This window comes from Serpula lacrymans, assembly GCF_000218685.1.
Source record: "Serpula lacrymans var. lacrymans S7.9 unplaced genomic scaffold SERLAscaffold_1, whole genome shotgun sequence".
Taxonomy (NCBI): domain Eukaryota; kingdom Fungi; phylum Basidiomycota; class Agaricomycetes; order Boletales; family Serpulaceae; genus Serpula; species Serpula lacrymans.
Genome location: NW_006763290.1, coordinates 1683998 through 1704430, shown reverse-complemented (window position 1 = coordinate 1704430; position 20433 = coordinate 1683998). Strand labels below are relative to the sequence as shown.

General features: G+C 40.0%; 3 protein-coding genes across 3 annotated transcripts; all 3 read left to right on the top strand.

Moving 5' to 3' along the window:
* Positions 1 to 9818: 9818 nt before the first annotated feature.
* SERLADRAFT_431943 (uncharacterized protein) lies at positions 9819 to 10131 on the top strand (the record flags this gene model as incomplete). Its single annotated transcript, XM_007312229.1, has 3 exons — positions 9819 to 9837; positions 9884 to 9978; positions 10006 to 10131. 3 exons carry the CDS (start codon positions 9819 to 9821, stop codon positions 10129 to 10131), a joined length of 240 nt encoding a protein of 79 aa, XP_007312291.1.
* Positions 10132 to 14569: 4438 nt separating this feature from the next.
* On the top strand, positions 14570 to 15120 carry SERLADRAFT_431942 (uncharacterized protein; the record flags this gene model as incomplete). Its single annotated transcript, XM_007312228.1, has 2 exons — positions 14570 to 14711; positions 14768 to 15120. 2 exons carry the CDS (start codon positions 14570 to 14572, stop codon positions 15118 to 15120), a joined length of 495 nt encoding a protein of 164 aa, XP_007312290.1.
* A 3584-nt stretch (positions 15121 to 18704) lies between these two features.
* Positions 18705 to 20136, top strand: SERLADRAFT_454720 (uncharacterized protein; the record flags this gene model as incomplete). The annotated part of the gene is made up of 9 exons (XM_007312227.1): positions 18705 to 18760; positions 18819 to 18987; positions 19045 to 19076; positions 19133 to 19171; positions 19226 to 19244; positions 19305 to 19486; positions 19548 to 19654; positions 19705 to 19838; positions 19891 to 20136. The coding sequence occupies 8 exons, from the start codon at positions 18972 to 18974 to the stop codon at positions 19944 to 19946; spliced, it is 585 nt and encodes a 194-aa protein (XP_007312289.1).
* Between the last annotated feature and the right edge of the window lie 297 nt (positions 20137 to 20433).

Sequence of the window (20433 nt, the reverse complement as noted above, 5' to 3'; positions counted from 1 at the left end):
CGAGGGGGTTGCTACAGGGGGGTTGGCCTGTATCTCGGCGAGCTGCGAGGTTAATTCAGCTATCTGCACACGCATTGCGTGCAGTAGCGCATTCATATCCGAACGGTTGTCAGGGGGTGGTCCGCTTGTTAAGCTGTCAACCCTTCTCCAGACTGGCGGAGGCAAGTGCCCGGCCTGGTCAGAGGTATTCGAAAAAGAAGTTATGTATTTTTGTTCTAATCAACAGTGGTTCCACACCAGCTGCTGAGCTAAGTACTTCCCTTAACGCTGGGGGCCGCGTATCACAGGTTTTGGGTTCTTCTCCCAAAGCACTACAAGGCCGTCGCTAGGAGCGCACCTATTTGCTATACGGGATATTCCTAACCGCTAACCAATCTCCTTCACCCTGGAGTCCGGGTGCCCAAATGATGGGACTTCTGCACACACGTGCGAGAGAGTAGAAAGAGCGAGTCCTAATGTAACAATCAGAGTTAGTTACTCTGGCGCACACAAGAACACACTATAAGGAAGATGTAGAGGGAGTGGTTACCCCTTAAGCTGCAGAGAGTTTGTTGGTATACAACAGGAGGACTCGCTGAGGAGTCTCCTGGATCTATTGGGGTATATATACTACTATAGGTTGTTTGTACATGTGTACTATACAGTTGATGAAGGCAGTGGCTGATGATGTCATAGGGCCTAGCCCGTATGGCCAGCTCCACTGTGTGAGAGAGTTAAGTCTAAAAGTAAAAGAAAGGCAACGCGGCGCGAGAAAGGGAAATGCCGTGTGGCACTTAAAGTATAAAGTTAAAGCGGAGAATAAAAAGGAAAGGAGATGTCCGGAAATTGTGTTATCGTAACAGACAATGCCAAGGCATTAACTACACTGAAACATTTGCAGCAGTTGCAAAACTCCCATCAGTAAGAGCCATCCTAGCAAATGCCACCAACCAGGGATGGCATATCCATCAAATAGACATACAAAATGCATATTTAAATACCACGCTCAAAAAAAATGTGTACATGATGCCTCCACCAGGATACCTTAAACCAGAAAACAACCGAAAATTTTGCAAATTAAAAAAGAGTCTCTATGGACTCAAACAGGCTGGACATGAATGGTGCGAAACACTGGTGAATATGCTACGAGACATCGGATTCAAACGATCAGCCATCAACCATGCAGTTTTCTATTACCACACGTCAACTGGATCTACAGTACTGTCAGTATTTACTGACAACATAGGGATGACGTCAAACACAATGCAGGCCATAGAATCGTTCAAACACAACATAGCAAGATACTTTGAGGTATCTGACTTTGGACACATCAAGTGGCTTCTAGGATTTGCTATAGAATAAAAGTTACACACCATAGCAATATCCCAGAAAGCGTACATTGATACAATGATTGAACACTTTGGACTGAAAGACACAAAACCAGCACTCACCCCATTAGAACCTGGCATATCCCTCAGCACTGAACAATCACCATCTACACTAAGGCAATTCAAAGAAATGCGTGACACACCCTTTCAAGAGGCTATTGGATGCCCCACATGGATCACACTAGGGTCTTAACCAGACATGGCTTTTGCCACGAATCTACTGGCTCAATTCACTCAAAATCCGGGCAAACAACAAGTCATCTGCTACCTGAAAGGGACTCGAGAACTCACTCTCAAGTCAGCTGATGGAAATGAACCAATTGTCTCCTACACAGGCACTGACCACGCATCCCAGGATCACCAACACTCTATTTCAGGCCATGTTTCATTCTTCTTGGGCCTACCAATTGTATGGGGAGCCAAGAAACAATCAATAATTGCATTATTGAGTACAGAGGCTGAGTATATAGCGGCAATGTATGAACTCAAGGATGTTTTTTTGGCTCTGAAGCCTTATCGGCAAAATCAGATCCTCCATAGACAAACCCACAATACTCTATTGTGACAACCAAGGAGCAATTGCCCTGTCCAAAAACAACAAATGACATCCCTGCACAAAATACATAGACATATGATATCATTTTATCCGAGAAGCAGTTGATGATGACAAAGTCACACTACTATTCTGTCCTACAAACAACATGATAGCAAACATATTCACTAAGTCTCTATCAAAAGTTAAACATGATAAATTCACTCATATTAATGGTCTATGCTAGGATTGAAGGGGAGTGTTAGAATATACAATCCATACTATAGACTTAGAATATTTCCGCTTTGTTGCTTACTAATGGCATAGCCACAACGCAGTATGTCTCGTTGCATCACAGTTGTTTTCCTTAGTTCTACTGAGGCAGCCAACTGTGAGTATATCCACATTATCACTATAGTAGTACTTTACTGACAATTGTGTATAGTATTAACTCTACTATAGTGTTGGCCAACTCACAGTACTCGCCTCTATGGCATTCTCTCAGAACTCAAGTGGGGAGGATGGAAATTTGTTGGACTTCCTGCAGTCCTCAAATCTATACCTGCATTGCTGGAGCATGAAACAAAGCTGACTATACGTCTTTTTGCTAGCTTGAAGAAACAAAGGAAAATAAGCAATGTAAGTGTGTTTTGGAGAAGATGTCTAGAGTAATGGGTTGTCCACAGATTAGAAACATGGGAGAGCAAAGAATTCTTCACTTGGTATGCCTAAATCAAAAGCAAACTACAAGTCTGCCTACGCAAATTAAGCATGGGTAGTTGGTTTATGCATGTGTACAATAGCATTGCACCATCCTTCACAGTGGATCAATATAGTGGATCTTGGGGTTATCACAAGCTGGGGTTGGTCGGTGAGTGTACTGGAGGGATTGGTGGCACTACTGTGAGCAGGTACCTTATTTTTTTTCTGCTATTGCTTTGTGCACTGACAACAAAATTACAGTCCAACAAACAAACCAGTGTGTTCATTCTTAGAAATTTACACACCCCTCAAAGCAACCCTCATTTCACATTCTTGCCTTCTCCATCTTGGTTTCCTCAGGATTTTGGCCTCTTCACTGGTCAAGGCTTCACTGGGAGAGCAAGATGTTGTTAAATATTGTCTACAGGGAGAAGAAGTATGCCCATGGAGTGCATGAACATGTTTTGCACATCGGGAGAATTGGTCAAGTAGTAAAGGATGGTGACCGGCTTGCTGCGGACCTTTGTGCAAGATGGCTTATTTGTGCAATTTTATTCATGCACCAGCTGTTATTAATTCTCACCCAAAAATTATAGCACAAATCAAAGTCAACCTTTGACCTCTGTGGTCCCTTGCTACCGAGGCATTGTTGTTGCTCTTGCAGAGATTTGGTGACCAGGTTTGGAGTTTGATGTTTGACAAGCTTCAGGCTTTTTTGCATAGTCTGTCTAGTAATAGCATGTTGGAGGACCAAAAATGATGCTTTAATCTCCAGCCTGCTCTCCCACTGCCAAATTGGTATCCTCTACAAAGTTGCTCACTATATTTCCAACGCAGGGAAGTCATCTTGGCTACTAGAGCTGCTCACACCTCTTCTGCATAAACTGTCCAATGTGGTCCCTGAGAAGACCAAGGTTAACCCGTTGAAGCTACTGGGGGAAACCTTGCTTATTCCAGATCTCTCAAACCAACAAAATACATCAAGGTGTACAAATTACTCTCCCAACTTTTTCAAAGCTTGTGATACAGTCTCTTTCATGCAGCTCTCGTTACGACTTTCCAGCGCTTATCAACTGTAGTTGAATTTACAATCTCTGACAGCTTGGAGATCCCAAGCCATGAGTTAACCTTTTTCTGAAGGCAAATTGCACACCTTAAGCTGGATTGTTTGCATGGACATAGGCCAATGTTTGGCCGAGTCTCGTGGCTGCAGTTGAATATGCCAGGTTTGTTGTGCTAGGGGTAGGGTTGTTGCATGCTGCAGGTAGGGTTAGAAGTTAGACCTGACTTTGTCTTCTCTCCTTCAAGTCTCTGCTATGGAACACTATTCTCAAACTGTACAATTCCTTGTGTTTTCTGCCAAACAGGAAGGCATACTCATTTCCAAACACTCTAATCCGAGGATGAGCAAGAGCTGCTAGAAATTTTTGTATCTGTAATAAAGTCTTTTGAGGGAGTTAGCAACAGTGCCTCTGGCACTCCCCTGCAAAGGGTGTTTGGGACTCCAGGGTTATTAAGGTGCTATCTATCTGCACCCAACCTTTTTCTAATTTTACTGAGGAATACCAATCTACAGGGAGGAAAAAGAAGAGGATGAGGAAGAAGAAGAGGAATAAGAAGATCTGTGCATTGAAAAAAGCCCTAGCTGCACAAAGGTGGTGCAAAAGAGGAGTTGTTCACGGTGCAGCAGTCACAGGCTGGTAGAGTAGCTAGATCTTTTCAAAAGGCTTGCCGTTGCAATGGGGTTTAATGGGCTCCAACAAAGGTACGTACAGCCCGAGAGCTAGCATATTCTCAAGGTGCAGGGGCCTTAATTGCTGAATTAGCAGGTGCACACCTGTTTGGAGAAGTGCCTCAACCTGAAGCCATAGTAGAGAGTATCAAATGCTGCACTGGACTATACACTGATTCTGACAATTCACTTGCTTCCACTGTTACACTTTGCCAGGCTTTTAGAAGGGAAGGTGCTGGAGATAGCTTCCTTATGATGATGAGCTATATACAACTTTTTATGAAATGCAAAAGGTATTTTTGCTGTTAGTATCTAAAAAGTAAGCTATTGATAGTATGTAAGTCTTATCTCTCAGACTTCTACATATTCTAATATTACAACACTTTACAAAGGAGAAATACCAACTGGATACTAAGCCTTCTCTTTGTAGGTTCCAAGAGTGGAGAGCTTTAGGAAGTAAATACGGAGCACTTGCTGCTTGTGGATCTGTTTATGTGCTGGCTCTTTTAGCTACTCTGGATTGGAAAATGGAGAGAGTCTCTTACAAGACAGTAAGGGAAGTGGGAGTTATATTAAGAGCACCCAAACCTAGTAAGCTTTCAGAATTTTTAGTTTAGCATAGAACTTCAAATTGTCTAGATACCATGACTGGGAATGTCGTTGGATATTATACCCTATGTCAACAGATTACACCATTTACTGCCTTTATCACTGCCCAACCTATTCAGTGATACTTATATCCAGTCTCAAGGCCTACAAAAAGTTTATAACTTTGCAATACTAGCTGAATCAGATAACTTATTTGTTTACTTTTTTGCTAAATAAGGGTTTTTCCTTCAAGATTTTGCAAGGTCTAATATAGAAAATCTACAGCAACTTTTACCCCCTGGATGCAATTCTTCTGCTTGGGCTGTTTGCCTAATACCTTCTCTCAAACCCCCCTCTATTTGGGTAGAATTGGGGACCTTGTTTTAGGCAATGCTGGTTTACAGTTATCCAGGTCTAGCTACGCAGAAGGTCTTCCCAGAGGTTCAAACAATAGAGTTGATTCCTCAGATCTCTCGTTTTCCACCATTCATTTACAGATGTTCTATTATCCTTCTATCCTTGCCAACACCAGTTATCCTGTACCTCGTAACTATCAAGAAAACATACAATGGACCTAGCATCAAAGGCACATCATAAAAGATAAAAGCATCACTGTGCATAGTACAGAAGAATTAGAACAACTTGTAAGTTTAATTCCACATTACAGCCACTTTTCTATCTATATAGATTTAATCTGTAGATCCAGTCATTCTATCCAAATGGTCAGAAGGTGCCTAATTCCTTTATTACTATTCCAGAGGGCACAATTACCAGGTGAGTTTTATACTTTTGCTTGTTGAATAACAACTTTTAACAAATATGTTTGAAGTAGTACACTAGATTTGTGCAATGTGGATGGCACACTACTAGCCTTTATATGCACTTCTATGTCAAATTATCTGCATGCCAATCTACAGAACCTTTTAGAGCTCTTGTTTGATACTGAAGGGATACAGCAACTTATTCACCAGTCTGGTAGTTCTTTTAAAGAGGCAGCACCTTTCCAAAGCCTGCATTTTTCAAGTTATAATTGCTATACTACTAAGGTTGGCTTTTGTTAAAATACTTTCAAGTAATTTTATGCTTATTTTATTTCTTTGTTTAAGGGAAAAGATGCTCCAACAAATGTTCACCCAAGATATCTGGTATGAGAAGATGGTAGAAGGGTAAACTATTCTCAGATACTGCCATGCCCATCAGAAGATATACAGAAATTGCCTAGTCTTTATAACAACCTTCGAAAGGCATTTTCAGGAGTTTTGTCATGGATAGAAGTATTAGTAAGTTTATTTTACTCTGTAATTTCAACCATCTAAAATTATGGTTATTAGGTTAAGAAATCCCTTCCTGATGAATATGCAACATTGGCAAAAGTGATAGATATTTTGCCAGGATAGCCAGGATCACCTGTTTCTCCTTGGTTATCCTGGGTAGTCATTATTAATGTTTGCACAGAAGCTCATCATGATGTTGGTGATAGCAATATTTGCTTGATCCTTTCTATTGGTTCCTTTCAAGGCGCTGAGCTTGTGTTATTAGAGCAAGACCTAATTGTAGGTTTAAGGAGTGGAGATTTAGCTATAATCTGTTCAGGAGATACATGGATAGATGGGCATAATGGGTGTGAGGAACACCCTTCATTTAATTGATTAACATACATATTTCTGTTACTAAGCTAACCAATGTTTGCTCTACTTGAGACCAAATATTCAAGGGCCTTCAAAGTAGGGGAGTAAGCTATCTCTCTTCTCTGAAGCCTAACTGATGCTGATTTCTCTCTAGGAAGTCAGGAGATGTTATCTGATATATCAATAAGCTACAAAAACCTTGAGGAATCAACTGCTTCTTCGCAGAGGAGCGGGTAACCCAAGGCTTCTTCACAGAAGTGGGGTTTCAGCAAGAGGAACATGAGGCTTACTAGAGGTTTACTGTTAACACTTAAGTATTACATATCTGCCTTATACTCCTGATTTCTCCACAATATATCTATAGGCTTCCACCTATTCTATTTGTGTTTTTTAGACTTTAAAATGGTCAGTTTGCTTTATGGTTTTAAGAGCTTAATATTTGAAATGACAGTTTGATTTTTCTATTCCGTACTCCTAGCATCTAATACAAGGATTCCACATGGTGCTGTGGAGTATCAAAGCATAGAGCTTTTAATAGCACAGTTCTCCTACATGCTTATATCACAAGCAAGGGTCCTTGAAGCGAACCACTAGCAAAAATGGTATAATGCTGAAAAAGGGAACATTACAGTGTAGGATATATATATTAGATTTCTTCTTGCTCAAGTTGGACATAATCTACTTCTGTTGTATTATCATCAACCCTTGCTCCAAAGGTAATCTGTTCAAAGGGATTTCAAATGCCTCTCCCAACACCAACCATTGGATAAAGATCTTCATCAGAACTCAACACATCAAAAAAAATCTTCAACTATTGATAAGACTGCAAACTCAGTTGACCTGAGTCTGATGGGCTCCACTAGCTGCAGGAGCTAATGCCACAGGTTGTAGAGGATGGGCTCGTGTCATAGCCTTGAGGTAAGCTTTTGATTTGCTAAGGTGGGATATACTTGTGTTTTTTTAAGTACGTGCCCATAGTCCCAACATTGAACCTTCTGTGGTTCATTTGCCTTGGAGAGAATATCACTAAAACCTTGATGATGTGTGTGTTAGTACAGTGACTCCAAAAACCCTTTCCATGTTAACTCTAAATGTCATCATGAAGCATACCATCAAATGGCTTGAGTACTACACCTAGCTTTGGTGGGATTATAAACAGTACATACCACTGGCTATAAAATTGCCTAATAGGTCATGTAATGTGGTTCACATGCTTTAGAGATATGGTCACTTTAAAACAGCAACACTATGGAAAGGGTTTTTTCATTGTTGAACTGATGACTGGAATTTTGGTTCAAATATTGAATATTTGCCTTTATTTGTTGGTACAAACAAAGATATATATACAAATAATATGTCTGAGTTTCAAAAAGTTCACACACTTCTTGATTCTCAACTATGATTATGGTCAGAATCCTCTCTCTTACTCAAAAAAGCTCTATTTTTTCATTGCTTGATGCTGGCTACTCTGGTAAGCCATTGCCAAGCAAACTGATAGTAGCCCTTCTATTCTACTATATCTAAACTTCACTCCAAAGAGTGTTCTGCCCTACCTAAAGCTATTGGAGGTTGTGTTAGTTTTGGTGATTCTGCACCTTTGTGCTAACTATATATTTTCATTCCTTTCTCTATCTATTCTTCTATCATTCACTATTGATTGTGTTCTCTATTATTTCGCCTTTGTGGCTGCTTTGTTTACCTTTGTTTACAAAACTTTGGACAGTACTGCAGAGTCCAATGCTTCCTATTCTCTAGTTACTCACATTGGACTCTAGGTACTGTATACCTGTCATACTCTCTAATAATACAGTTACTCACATTGGACTCTAGTTCCAGTCCCTGATTGCTCTCAGCAAGTGGCTAGACACTTCCTTCAAGCTTTGTTCTTAATAGGTTGTCCTTTCAAGCTTTCCCCTATTAACATTTGTCATGCCCAACATCTTATTACCTCTGACAAAGTTGACAATACTGTCAAAGTGACCAAAGCCCTTACCAAAATCATCAACCAGCCTCTCTCTCCTAACACTGTTTGTCTTCATTTGAAAAAATCTGGTATGAAGACTGTGGTGAAGTCCAAACTTCTCTCTACTAGGGATCACAAAGTTTGTTGGGATTTTGCCTATGCCCACAAGGATGAGGGCCTGTTTGGGAACAATTTTTTCATGGTTTTTCTGATCTTTTTTCTCAAGCCAAATTTTCCCCAAACACAGTTCAAACTGAGAGTAAAATGGAAGGATAGAACTATTGTACCCATCATAACTAGCCGTCTACAAATGTGCGCAGAACGAGCTTATCAAGGCAATCAAGTGGATGGAGAGGGAAGAGATCAGCTGGCAAAGGTGGAAAGGGCCAAGATTACCTCTAATCAATACTGTACTCTCCTGCATGCACAGCGGTAAAAAGATATCAGGACACAGGTATCCAAGCTGATATCCATCATCCTCGGCACTATCACTTAATCTGCCACCCTTATCAATGATGATTATGCTAATAAATTGCCTCCTGTTCTGTACCATACCTTCATCTTGACGGGATACACATGGGTTTGGGAGCTGATAGATGGGCATCCAGATAGAATCAGGACCTAGCTTGGCATGTGACAGGAAATATTTGCAAAGCTTATTGATCTTCTCCAAGTGCACAGCTACAACAATTAAAAGCACATTTGGATCAAAGACCAGTTTGCCATCTTCTTACATGCCTGTGTAACAGGGCTATCTACATGACATTTTGGTGAGCATTTCCAATAATCAAATGATGCTATCTCAAAGTAAGTGTATTTATCTTTATCTGCGGCTCCTTACTAAATTTTACACAGATACTTCAAATGAATGTTAGAAGAGTTCACCTAAGCTGATACATATATATATGGCCTACCTACATCTCCTGGACACCAATTCACCAGCACCCACTGTGATTGCCAATAACCCCAAGCTCCACCATTTTGAGGGCATGTTAGATGCAACTGTTAGATGCAACTAATGGGACTCACATTGCATGTATTCCATCAGCTAGTGGGCAAGACACTTCCCGCAATCACAAGGGTGGGGTCTTGCAGAATTGTCTATTATGCTGTGACTTTGATATGAAGTTGACCTTTGTCCTTAGCAGGTGAGAGGGCTTGGTTTCTGATACAACTTTATTCCAGGATACTCAGACTCACAATTTGTATATCCCCCCTGGCCATTACTACCTCGTTGATGCAGGCTTCCCATCTTGCAACCATCTGCTGGTATCATACCGGAATACTCAATATCATTTGACTAAATATGCATGGGGTAATCTTTGGTAAGTAATGCAAAGCTTTGGAGTGGGCTGTTCTGATCTATTACAGGCCTCAAGGTCCACAGGAATACCTTAAACTGTGTCATGATACTCAAAGTTGCCCCAGAATTCAATATAGGCATCCAAGCCATGATTCCTCCAGCAGTCTGCCTGATCCACAACTTTATTTAGATGCACGACCCAGCCAACATCAGCAAGCCCAATTCTGACATCCTTGAACCTCTTCCCAACACGAACTATGGAAACATTGCTGACAGTCGGTATGCCAACCGAGGCAGGCCACATACTTGCAAATGAAAGGCGGGACAATATTGCAAGGGCGATTACCAAGCCGAGCTTTATAGGAGATGTAATTATTTATAGTGAATGAAAAAAAAGATGAAAAGAAAGATGCAGTCTTGTAAATAGAGACTGTGTTATTAAGAGAGATATATACTTAGTGAATGAAAAGAAAAATTAATGGTATAATTAGTATGGTGTATCTCTAGGTATGATAGTATTAATCTTACCTCAGTCTTGTAAATAGAGACTGAGGTCAAAATAGTAATAAGTGGAATGCTAAGTACGAGTTGAACAAAGTCCAAAGTCTAAAATCCAAATTGGGAAGGAGTTTCACATACCTCAAGAAAGAACACATGTAAAGTGGAATAGAGTTTGATGGTCATAGTTCATGGTCATACTCTTATCTACCTCAACATATTATGGTCTCAATCCTGCTAACACCACCTTTTAGCAGGACAATGACCCCAAGCACACCTGCAGGAAGGTCAAAGACTGGCTAGAGGAGCAAGCATTCAACACTATAGTTTGGCCTGCACAGTTTTCTGACCTAAACCCTATTGAATATCTCTAAGGTTGCCTCAAGAGGAGGCTTGCAAGGTGTGAAAATCCCCCCAATGGGATTCATAATTTTTGGGAAAGGGCTCAAGTAGAGTGGAAGAAGATACCACTTGAGAATTGTCAGAAATTGATTTAAGCATGCCTAGAAAGATTCAGGCAGTGCTTAGGGCAAAAGGAGGCTATGCCAGTACTGATAATACCCAAATACCCTTATCAATTCAAAAGTGAAAAAACCATTTCCATGGTGTTGCTGTTTTAAATTGACCATCTCTCCATAGCATGTGAACCATATCACATGACCCATTGAGCAATTTTATAGCCAAGAGTATGTACTATTTATAATTCCACCAAAGCTAAATGTAATACTCAAGCCATTTGATGGTATGCTTCATGAATAACACCCAGAGTTAATATAAAAAGGGTTTTTGGAGTCATTGTATTGGTGAGTGTTTGTGCTTTTGATTCATACCTCCTGTGACGTCTTGACCTCTCACTACAGGCATTAAGTGATTAAATCCAAATTGGTTTTTCACCCCAGCTGCTGGCACCCAGATCTCTAACCTGTGGTGCACTGCCACACTAAAAGTATTCTATCCGGTTTGTGCCTCTTATTTCCACTTTATTTTCCTTTTTATGCTGTCTTTAATTATTTTTTTTTCACCCATTTCTTTTCAATTTCTTTTTATCCATGGCCAACTGTGCTGATGAATACAATATTCCCAGTTCTTATGTTGCCATTCCATGCTCACTAACCCCTTTCACAAGCCTAACCTCCATACCACCTGAATCCCCAAACCAGGAAAATATAAGCCCTTGCCCCAACCTAATTACTGAAACTTTCACTTTAAGCTCTGCTCAAAAGCGACTTGCTGAAGACCTGACTCAGTTTGCAGAAGAAGTCATTTGAAATGTTCAACTAAAACCTGCAGGCTATTTACAGATGCTTGCATTTGCACACTTTTCCCCTGCCAAGTGGCAGATTGCACTTGCAGCTCAAATCTACAAAGTGCTGGAATGTCAAGATAAACTCCAACCCCTGGGTGTTGCCTTCACAATACCTGACAGCATGCAGGTGAGCTTGTTTTACTCCTCTTTTGTTTGGTGTTGTATATTGACAAAAACCTATTCACAACAATCATCTGCCCAACTTTAAGTGACTACAAGAAGAACAATGGGCTAGATAGATTATTAATGGTGAAGAATTCATCCCTCATCCTTTGAGATTCAGTACTCAAAATGACCTGCAGGATAAAGTTGAGAAACAATACCTAGCTACAACATCAAGTGCAAGTTAATTGCAAAGTGCATGAAAGATTACCTCATATTATGTTGGTTAATCAGATCACAAACTCAATTGGAAAAGAAGATCCTACAGACAACAACAAGAATGTTGCAGCACTCAACATCCTTGCACTATCCCATAAGATACTGAAACTTGATTTTATGGTACAGGTCTCACCATTAATTGAAATGGTAGTGAGGTTTGCATTCTTGGTGCATCACAGTTTTTTCTTTCTTTTGAATATTAGACTTTCTCATACTTTGAGGCCTTTAGTGAAGACACTCACAAGATTCACAAATATGTATTTACTTGTTCATCCTCATTGCTCACTACACTTATCACACAGAGTCTTCAAGTCCATTTTTAATAATTCTACATAGGCCTATCTATTGAATATTAAGCTACTGTTAAGACACTATTGAGCAGAAGGAATACTACTGAAACATGAACTGGGGACATTATAGAGAGACTTGTGCTGTTGACAACCAGAATTCCTCAGAAAACCTTGTTAGGATATATTATTGAGACATTTTAGACTATATATATCTTTTGACATTGTATGATTTGACGTTTTGGTATTGTACAGACATTCCTACATACTCCAGGTATGTCCAGGCCTAACGGGGCCAACTTCATCCCAAAATGTCAATGTGTCATCTTGCCAGGATGGTGATGTACTGCACTGCTCATGTGTTGCAACAAAAACTATGCAAGCAAACCTAAGTGAAATAACCAACACAATGTAACAACCAAAACTTTATACTCTGGCGCACAACTACATCAAGCAGAGAGGGTGAGGGAAGGAGTGGATCAACTCCCTTATAACAGGACTAAGTTAGTTATGGGTAAACAACCGGAGGATTTACTGAAGAGTCTTTATCTATTACAAGAGTGTATATACTAAAATACATGTGGTATTGTACAGTTAATACAAATTAAGGTAAATGTTCCATAGTGTTCCATCATATTATATATAGTGTCACTGCTGAGTAAGTAAAGTGTCTGATGTCATAGCATGTGACAAATCATGTGTTGAGTCTAGACATTGGTCAGGTGATGTATCACATGACTAGTCACATGACTTTCAAGAGTTAAAGTCCAAAAATAAAAGTGAAATTAGATGCCAAAAATACTGTTGTAACATTTTTCTCAAGACAACGTCTCCATTTTTTTCCTTGTACTCCTTGCACCTTCAACTAATTATGCCTGCATAACTGGTTAGAACTTTCCAATGAAATCCAGCACTGGCTTGTAAGGCTAACCGCCAAATCTCAGCATTTAATGTGGGGTCACCATGCCTTCTGGATTGATTTTGTAGCATTAAGTCCCGAGTTCCCAAATGTTCAGAATCAGATGAGGGAGAAAAATTGGCAACAAATAGTAAGGATGATGTATTTGAACGCATCTGGTTTGAATTTTTCAGATGTGCTGCCCTCTTTTTCTCTTCTCCCCTCACCTCTTCTAGATGATTGAATGACATTGTATACTGCTGTAGAATTTAGGTAGTAGTTATCATGTTCCATATATATGTTATACTGTATATCTTGTTTGTACATTGTATTATTTTGCTATTAAAATTTTGCTGTTCTCATTCTCAGATATTCCCGCATCATTACTAGATATTCAGATGTTTATAGGAAATACATTCAGCATAGAAATTGTCACACACATGTATACCACACATCTAGATAAGACACAATACATATACTTGATTGTGAGTATTGATTTGTGTTCCCACATTATTCAAAAAATATATAAGGTCCCAAATTCATAATCATGTATGCAACACCAATTACAACTTTGATTACATGCATTACAATTTTGTTCAATATTTACTTGTCATAGGTAAAGTTGGGGCTTTGCTGGATTTAGGCTTAACCTTTTGATAAAACTAAGTGAAAGGGCAGGATGCCCAAACTACAATAGATGTCAGTTTCAAGTAATCTCTATAGAATGTAATGTAACATACCTCAGCCACTGTCTGAGAGGCTATAGAAATGACTGAGGTATTCCTATACTAATTCCCCTACTACTCATAGACAGAGGTGCTACTTGCTAAGGTATAATGACTCCAAGGAGCACAATAGCTGCTTGGTGTAAGCCTATGTAGGCTTACTACAATTGCTCAATGCTCATTGGACACTCTTCTTTGTTTATATGTCATTGCTGATGTAGATACATTGTTTGTACTGAGTAGTACTTAAGCCCCTGTTGTTTGATAACATGTAGTTATTGCTGGTTTTCCCCCTTGTTATACATGCTCCCGTCTACTTTCTGTTCTGTTCAATCATCTTAGTGTTCCACCCCACAGTGGCTTCCACTTTTTTTGAAAGTTCAATTGTCGCATAATAACAACCAAACCCCTATCACACTGTTACATCCCTGTTTGCCAAACTGTCACAATTATTGTCAAAACCGGTGTTTTCTGCAACACATAGCTGTTCCCACCACCACAGTGCTACATACCATCACATTACTTCACATCACCAAATCCAATCTGAATCATCATCACAATACTCATCATCAGATGAACATCCCCAAACACACTCTATTATGAATTCCTTGTCAAAGAAGTGTTGTGTTGAACAAGCCTCTGGCAATAAATCATCAATAATGACTGCTGGAGAACTGACACTGGAGGCTGCTTGTGCATGGGATATGGTGTGTTGTCAATACTTCATGCACAAGGCTGTTCCCAATGATGAACAAGTCAAAAAGGTTGCCTGGGGAATGCAAGATGTTTGCATCAAGACTGGTATTTAACTGATCAAGCCTGCATTGTTAGTTTATCTTTCAACAAATACATTGCAGAACTTAGGTCAAACTGGTTGCCGGCAGACTGGACCGCCATTGTTAGGAAGAGAATTCTAAATTCCACCCAGGGCTGGTGTCCCTTTTTTGAGTGGGCAATAGAATGCCAATTCCAGAATTTTCTTCTTTGCAATACAACCTCACACTTATCCAATGTCCTGCTCAAGCACCAGCTTGAGGCCAACATGCTGGACAATCTCACCCTTGACTGTTGCCATGATAAGATCAACGACGAGAAAGACTTAGCCAAATGGATTGACACTGTCAAACAACTCAATGATAAAAGACTTATAGCTCTTGCATGCCAACAAGAAGCCATGGACACAGCTATCCGTGCAGAAAAAGCCGCTTAAACTGCAAAAGACACTAAAAGCACTGAACGTAAACACTTCAATAACAAGACCAATACCCCTTTTATTTGATTACCGCCTCTAACCCCTGCGGAAAGAGAAGTATTATCCAAGCACTCCAGCTGTTTAAAATACCACAAGCTCAATGTTGATCACAAGTCACCTGACTGCCTGAACGGCTTTCCCAGTGGCAAAGGTTACAAACTGATCACAGAACCCAACACCATGAAGACAAAAACAACGCCTGTGGCTGCCGTACTGGACTCTGTTGCAGTAGGTATGCCTTCCTCTGTCCTAGGCAATGGCTCCAATTCTGCAGATAAGTGCATTGCACCATTTTGTGTCCCCCACTTTACTTGGTTATGCCTACTTGATGGGCCTCTTTTATCTGCTGCGCTTCCTGTTGGAGCACTTATTGACCATGGTTTGCATGCTTGTTCAACAACTTGGTCTTTGTATCCACAAACTGCATAAGAAGTGTTCAAAGTACCTGTCTCTAAAGGAGACCATTCTGATTTTGTTTTGACTCATTATGTCCATCTCTCTTGTTCTTCTCTTGATTGTTCTTGGAATTCTCGCACAATATGCGCAATTATTGTGCCAAATCTCTGTACCCCTCTTTTGTTAGGCACCCCTTTCCTTCAACACAACAAAATTGTGTTAGATCACAAATTACGCACTGTTATTGCCAAAGACTCTGGATATGACTTGATCAATCCCATTACTATTGTTTCCTCTTCTTCCTCTGGAATACCCAATGACTTCACTTTAGCTGATCATAAAAAATACTGGGTTACCCAACTTAATGTTGTACTTCCCACCCGCAAACAATGCATGCAAATAGGTCCTCAGCAACGTGCAGATTATCACCTAGTGGCAGCTGTACCACAAAGAATCAATGTGATAGCATATAAACAAGAACTATGCCGCTTAAACTCCTCCTTCAAAAACCAGTTTGCAGACAGACTCCCACCGGATATTCATCATAACGACTCCTTGCCTTCTGATATCCTGTTCCAAATCTCTCTTAAAGATCCCAATAAAGTCATACAAACCCATTCTTATGGCTGCCACACAAAGTATTGTGATGCATGGAAGAAGCTATTAGATTCACATCTTCAAAGCGGCCAACTACAATATTCAAATAGTGTGCACTCCTTCCCTGCCTTTATTATTCCCAAGTCCAATCCAATGGTCCTACCTTGCTGGGTCAATTATTTCTGTCATCTTAATGTTAACACAGTCCTGGATAACCATCCTTTCCCAAGGATTGAAGACATTCTCAGTGACTGTGTGAAGGGTAAAATATTTGGTAAAATGGATATGACAAATTTGTTCTTCCAGACCAAGGCACATCCCAATGAAAATAAGTTCTTGGCCATCCATACTTCTTTTGGTCTGTATGAGTGGACAGTTATGCCCATGAAAGTCTACAACGCTCCTGCCATACATCAATGTTGTATGACTATGGCATTCCGTCATTTAATTGGTAAGATCTGTCACATCTATTTAGACAACATCATCATCTGGTGGCAAACAATAGAAGAACACATGGTCAATGTTGACATGGTTTTAAATACCCTTCAAGAAGCCTTATTATATTGCTCCTTAAAGAAGATGTCACTGTTTAACGCCAAAATAGACTTTTTAGGCTATCACATCTCAGCTAGAGGCATCAAGCCTGACCAAAACAAGGTGGCATGCATACTTGATTGGCTGGTGCCCACGAAGTCCAATGACATCCGAGCCTTCCTGGGACTTGTACATTTGTTTTTCCAGTCATCTACTTGCGATCACCACAGCAGTTGTATGTCCTCAATCTGTGGTCTGTATTATTTATTTATTCCATTTTCTTTTCAGATTGAATGTTCCCTCAGGGGATATGTGAATGGTAACAAAGCTACCCAAGAATTCTCAGAGAGTATTTTAAAATCAGGTACAATATCATTTATTTATGTCAGACTTAGTTTTTATTTTATTTAAAGGTGGGAGTGCTATTTCAGAAAGCTGTTGGTGCTTCAGAAGAAAGGCCCTGTGTGGATGAAGTAAATGGGAGACGGTCTGTACCAGGACATTCTGTAAGTACCAGTATTTTGGCTGTTACCACCATCACTAATTCTACTATAACAGAAATCTGGCCAATCTCCATTATCTAGGGATTGATGAAGACCAGATGAAGGACGAGGATTTTGGTACTGATTTTGAAGCTCTAAAGGATACTATCATTGCACAAGCTGCTTGATAGTATTTGTAATTGCTCTCCTATTTACTGTTGCATATAGTATGATTGCTAGTACAAAATATGACTGCGCTGTTTTCATTTCATTATTTGGTAATTGAATGCAATACGTGCTATGAGTGCTTTGAGTACTATAGGTACTATGGATATTCTAATTGAAATAAGTGCTATGGCTACTCCAAATGCCATTATAGTATTAGCATTACTATATGAGTGCTATAAACACTATAATTATAATTGCCATAGGTGTTATGGATCCTATGTCTACTCTAAATGGCATCATAGTATTGACATTACTATAGAAGCTTCTTGGAACTATAGTCAACTATGAGATCACTATAAGAGCACATTGTGCCTAAATAGATGATGGGGTTTCTCTTACAGCTATGATCACTATGACAGCTATTTTTGCAATTATAGTACTATAAGAGTATACATAGCCAAAGTGTTTTTCCTGATGCCTAAAGAGGAGAAAGAAAGTTGAAAGTCCAAAAATTATATGCTGTAATAGCCACAGCTGAACCTGAATCACCAAGCAAAAAAGAATGGTGGGCAGATTTTGACATGAGTATCTTATTGAATGGATGAAGAATAATAAGGTTTGTCTTTCTGGCCTCAAACAGAGAACAAAAAAGGCAAGTAGTATGACATGTTTATTTTATTAATATAATATACCGCTACAGATCTCATCACTGTGATTCTTGCCTTACCACATAAAAAACAACCTTCAAAGACTGAGGTTGCATTACTTATGACTGATGTAAGCTTTTGTCCTACTTTTGAAATAATTATACTCATAACTTTCACTCCAGCAAAAAATGAAGAATGTCCCTCGCAAGGCCACAAGGACCTCATGAATATCAGTGTCAATTATTGCACAGGGATGCATGTGTACACTTACACTTAGGATTTAGGGCTCAATTTCTGGTTGGTTGTTTACAAGTTTGCTTTCCTTCTTTCATGGTAAATTTGTCATATTCCAAAGACCTTGCATTAGTATGTTTCAAAATCTCATGGTAGTTCATTTTATTGACTGTGCATGCTACGTGCAGACTAAACTTGACTATTGTGTGGCTAAGTGCAACTACAATACTGACTACTAATGACTATGCCAGACTGTGAATTTAACTAAACTGGACTACAGCTTGACTACAGTTAGACTATGCCAGACTGTGATTACATTGATTGGTGAGATTATTTGACTCTAGTAGACTAGGTTGGACTATTCTGACATATTTTAGTCCTCAAAATACATGTTTCTTGCAGATCGGACTAATCCCGGACTATATATGACTACAGGCGACTATTCCTGAATAATGCTTTTTACTGAGCGTGACCTGTGACCTGTGACGGGGAAACAAATTCATTCCGGTGCCACATTGCAACAAATATTCATTCGCTGTTGTCAGTTCTGTCCAAGTGTTCCATTCATCGAGGTGCTTATACGATATCTCACCTCTAGTTGGCTGATGAACTCAGCCTCGACTAGTTTTTGTCGACAGCTTGGCACAAACGAGGATACGATTCCACATCTAAGTCAGGTTTTGCTCCCGATCGCTCGGTTCTTCCTTTCAGAGACTGGTTTGTACTGTAGTCATTCTGTACAATTCCTGTGATGCAGGCAATCAAATGTGGGCAACACTCATTTTTACCTTCGTAGCTTGAATACTGACTTGGTGTTGCTCCAGGTGTTGTTGTTGGTGACGGTGCCGTTGGCAAGGTGATTTAGTTGAAACATCATACAGCGGTCTGCTGGTTTCTGACTTGCATCACCAGACCTGTCTATTGATTTCCTATACGACGAATGCGTTCCCGGTAAGGCAACCTCTATGTTCGATATATTATCCATTTATGCTTCATCCATTATAGGGAGAGTACATTCCAACTGGTGTGTAGTCGAAGATCACAATATAGAATACGATTGCACTCAGATTGAATTATATTCCAGTGTTTGATAACTACTCTGCCAATGTGATGGTTGATGGAAAAACTATTTCTCTCGGACTATGGGACACCGCTGGTCAAGAGGACTATGATCGGCTTCGTCCCCTTTCATACCCTCAAACGGATGTATTCTTGATTTGTTTCTCTTTGGTCAGCCCTCCGAGTTATGAGAACGTTAGGACCAAGGTAAATTCTGCAAATCTACTTAACAATTGACGGGATTGGTCATTGATTATCGCATCTTTAGTGGTGGCCCGAGATATCACATCATGCTCCTTCTACATCAGTGGTGCTTGTTGGAACGAAATTAGACCTTCGTGAAGATCCTGCTACGATTGAGAAGCTTCGTGATCGGTATGTGTATCATGTACTTCTTGTGACATTGGGTCCCAGACTTTATATAGGCGCATGCAACCAATTCAATACTCGCAAGGCGTCACAATGGCTAAAGATGTCGGAGCTGTGAAGTATCTTGAATGCTCAGCGCTTACGCAGAAGGGACTGAAAACTGTATTTGATGAAGCCATCAGGGCGGTTTGTGAGTCCTTTTTCTGATAGTCTAGAAGACATACCTAATTGTCTTATTTTAGTAAATCCTCCCCCAAAGAAAGAGAAGCGGGGTGGTGGTAAATGTATAATCGCGTGACATGCGATCGTACTTTAGTGAATTTGACAGTAACACTGCCGCAGGTAGAATTTCTTCTCGTCCTATGTCCATTGAAATATGTGGTATCTCATTTCACCGTCAAGTTTAAAATTTACTGCAAGGAAACCAGGTTTACTATATAATAATCCGCAGAGATTGCTAAACCAAACAGTGATATGTCGGAAAAATCAAATTTACTAGAAAAAGCGAGGGAAAATATGACTGCTTGTGGCACATTTATGGTAAAGCGCTTTAGGCGAAGTCATCACAAACAGAAAAAGCATAACAATAACATGGCCCTCCAGGGCAATCTGGACCCGGTTGTTTTGTGTTTCGGTCCCCTTGGTGAGTTACCGTAGCATTAGCATTCATTTCTATGAATTACCAAACGGCGAGGTAAAGTTTTTCAGCACCAACTCACTTGAAGTACTGTTTTGCAGGTATCTATGAGAATGGACATTGTTTGATCATTGTCGTTTGCCCCATT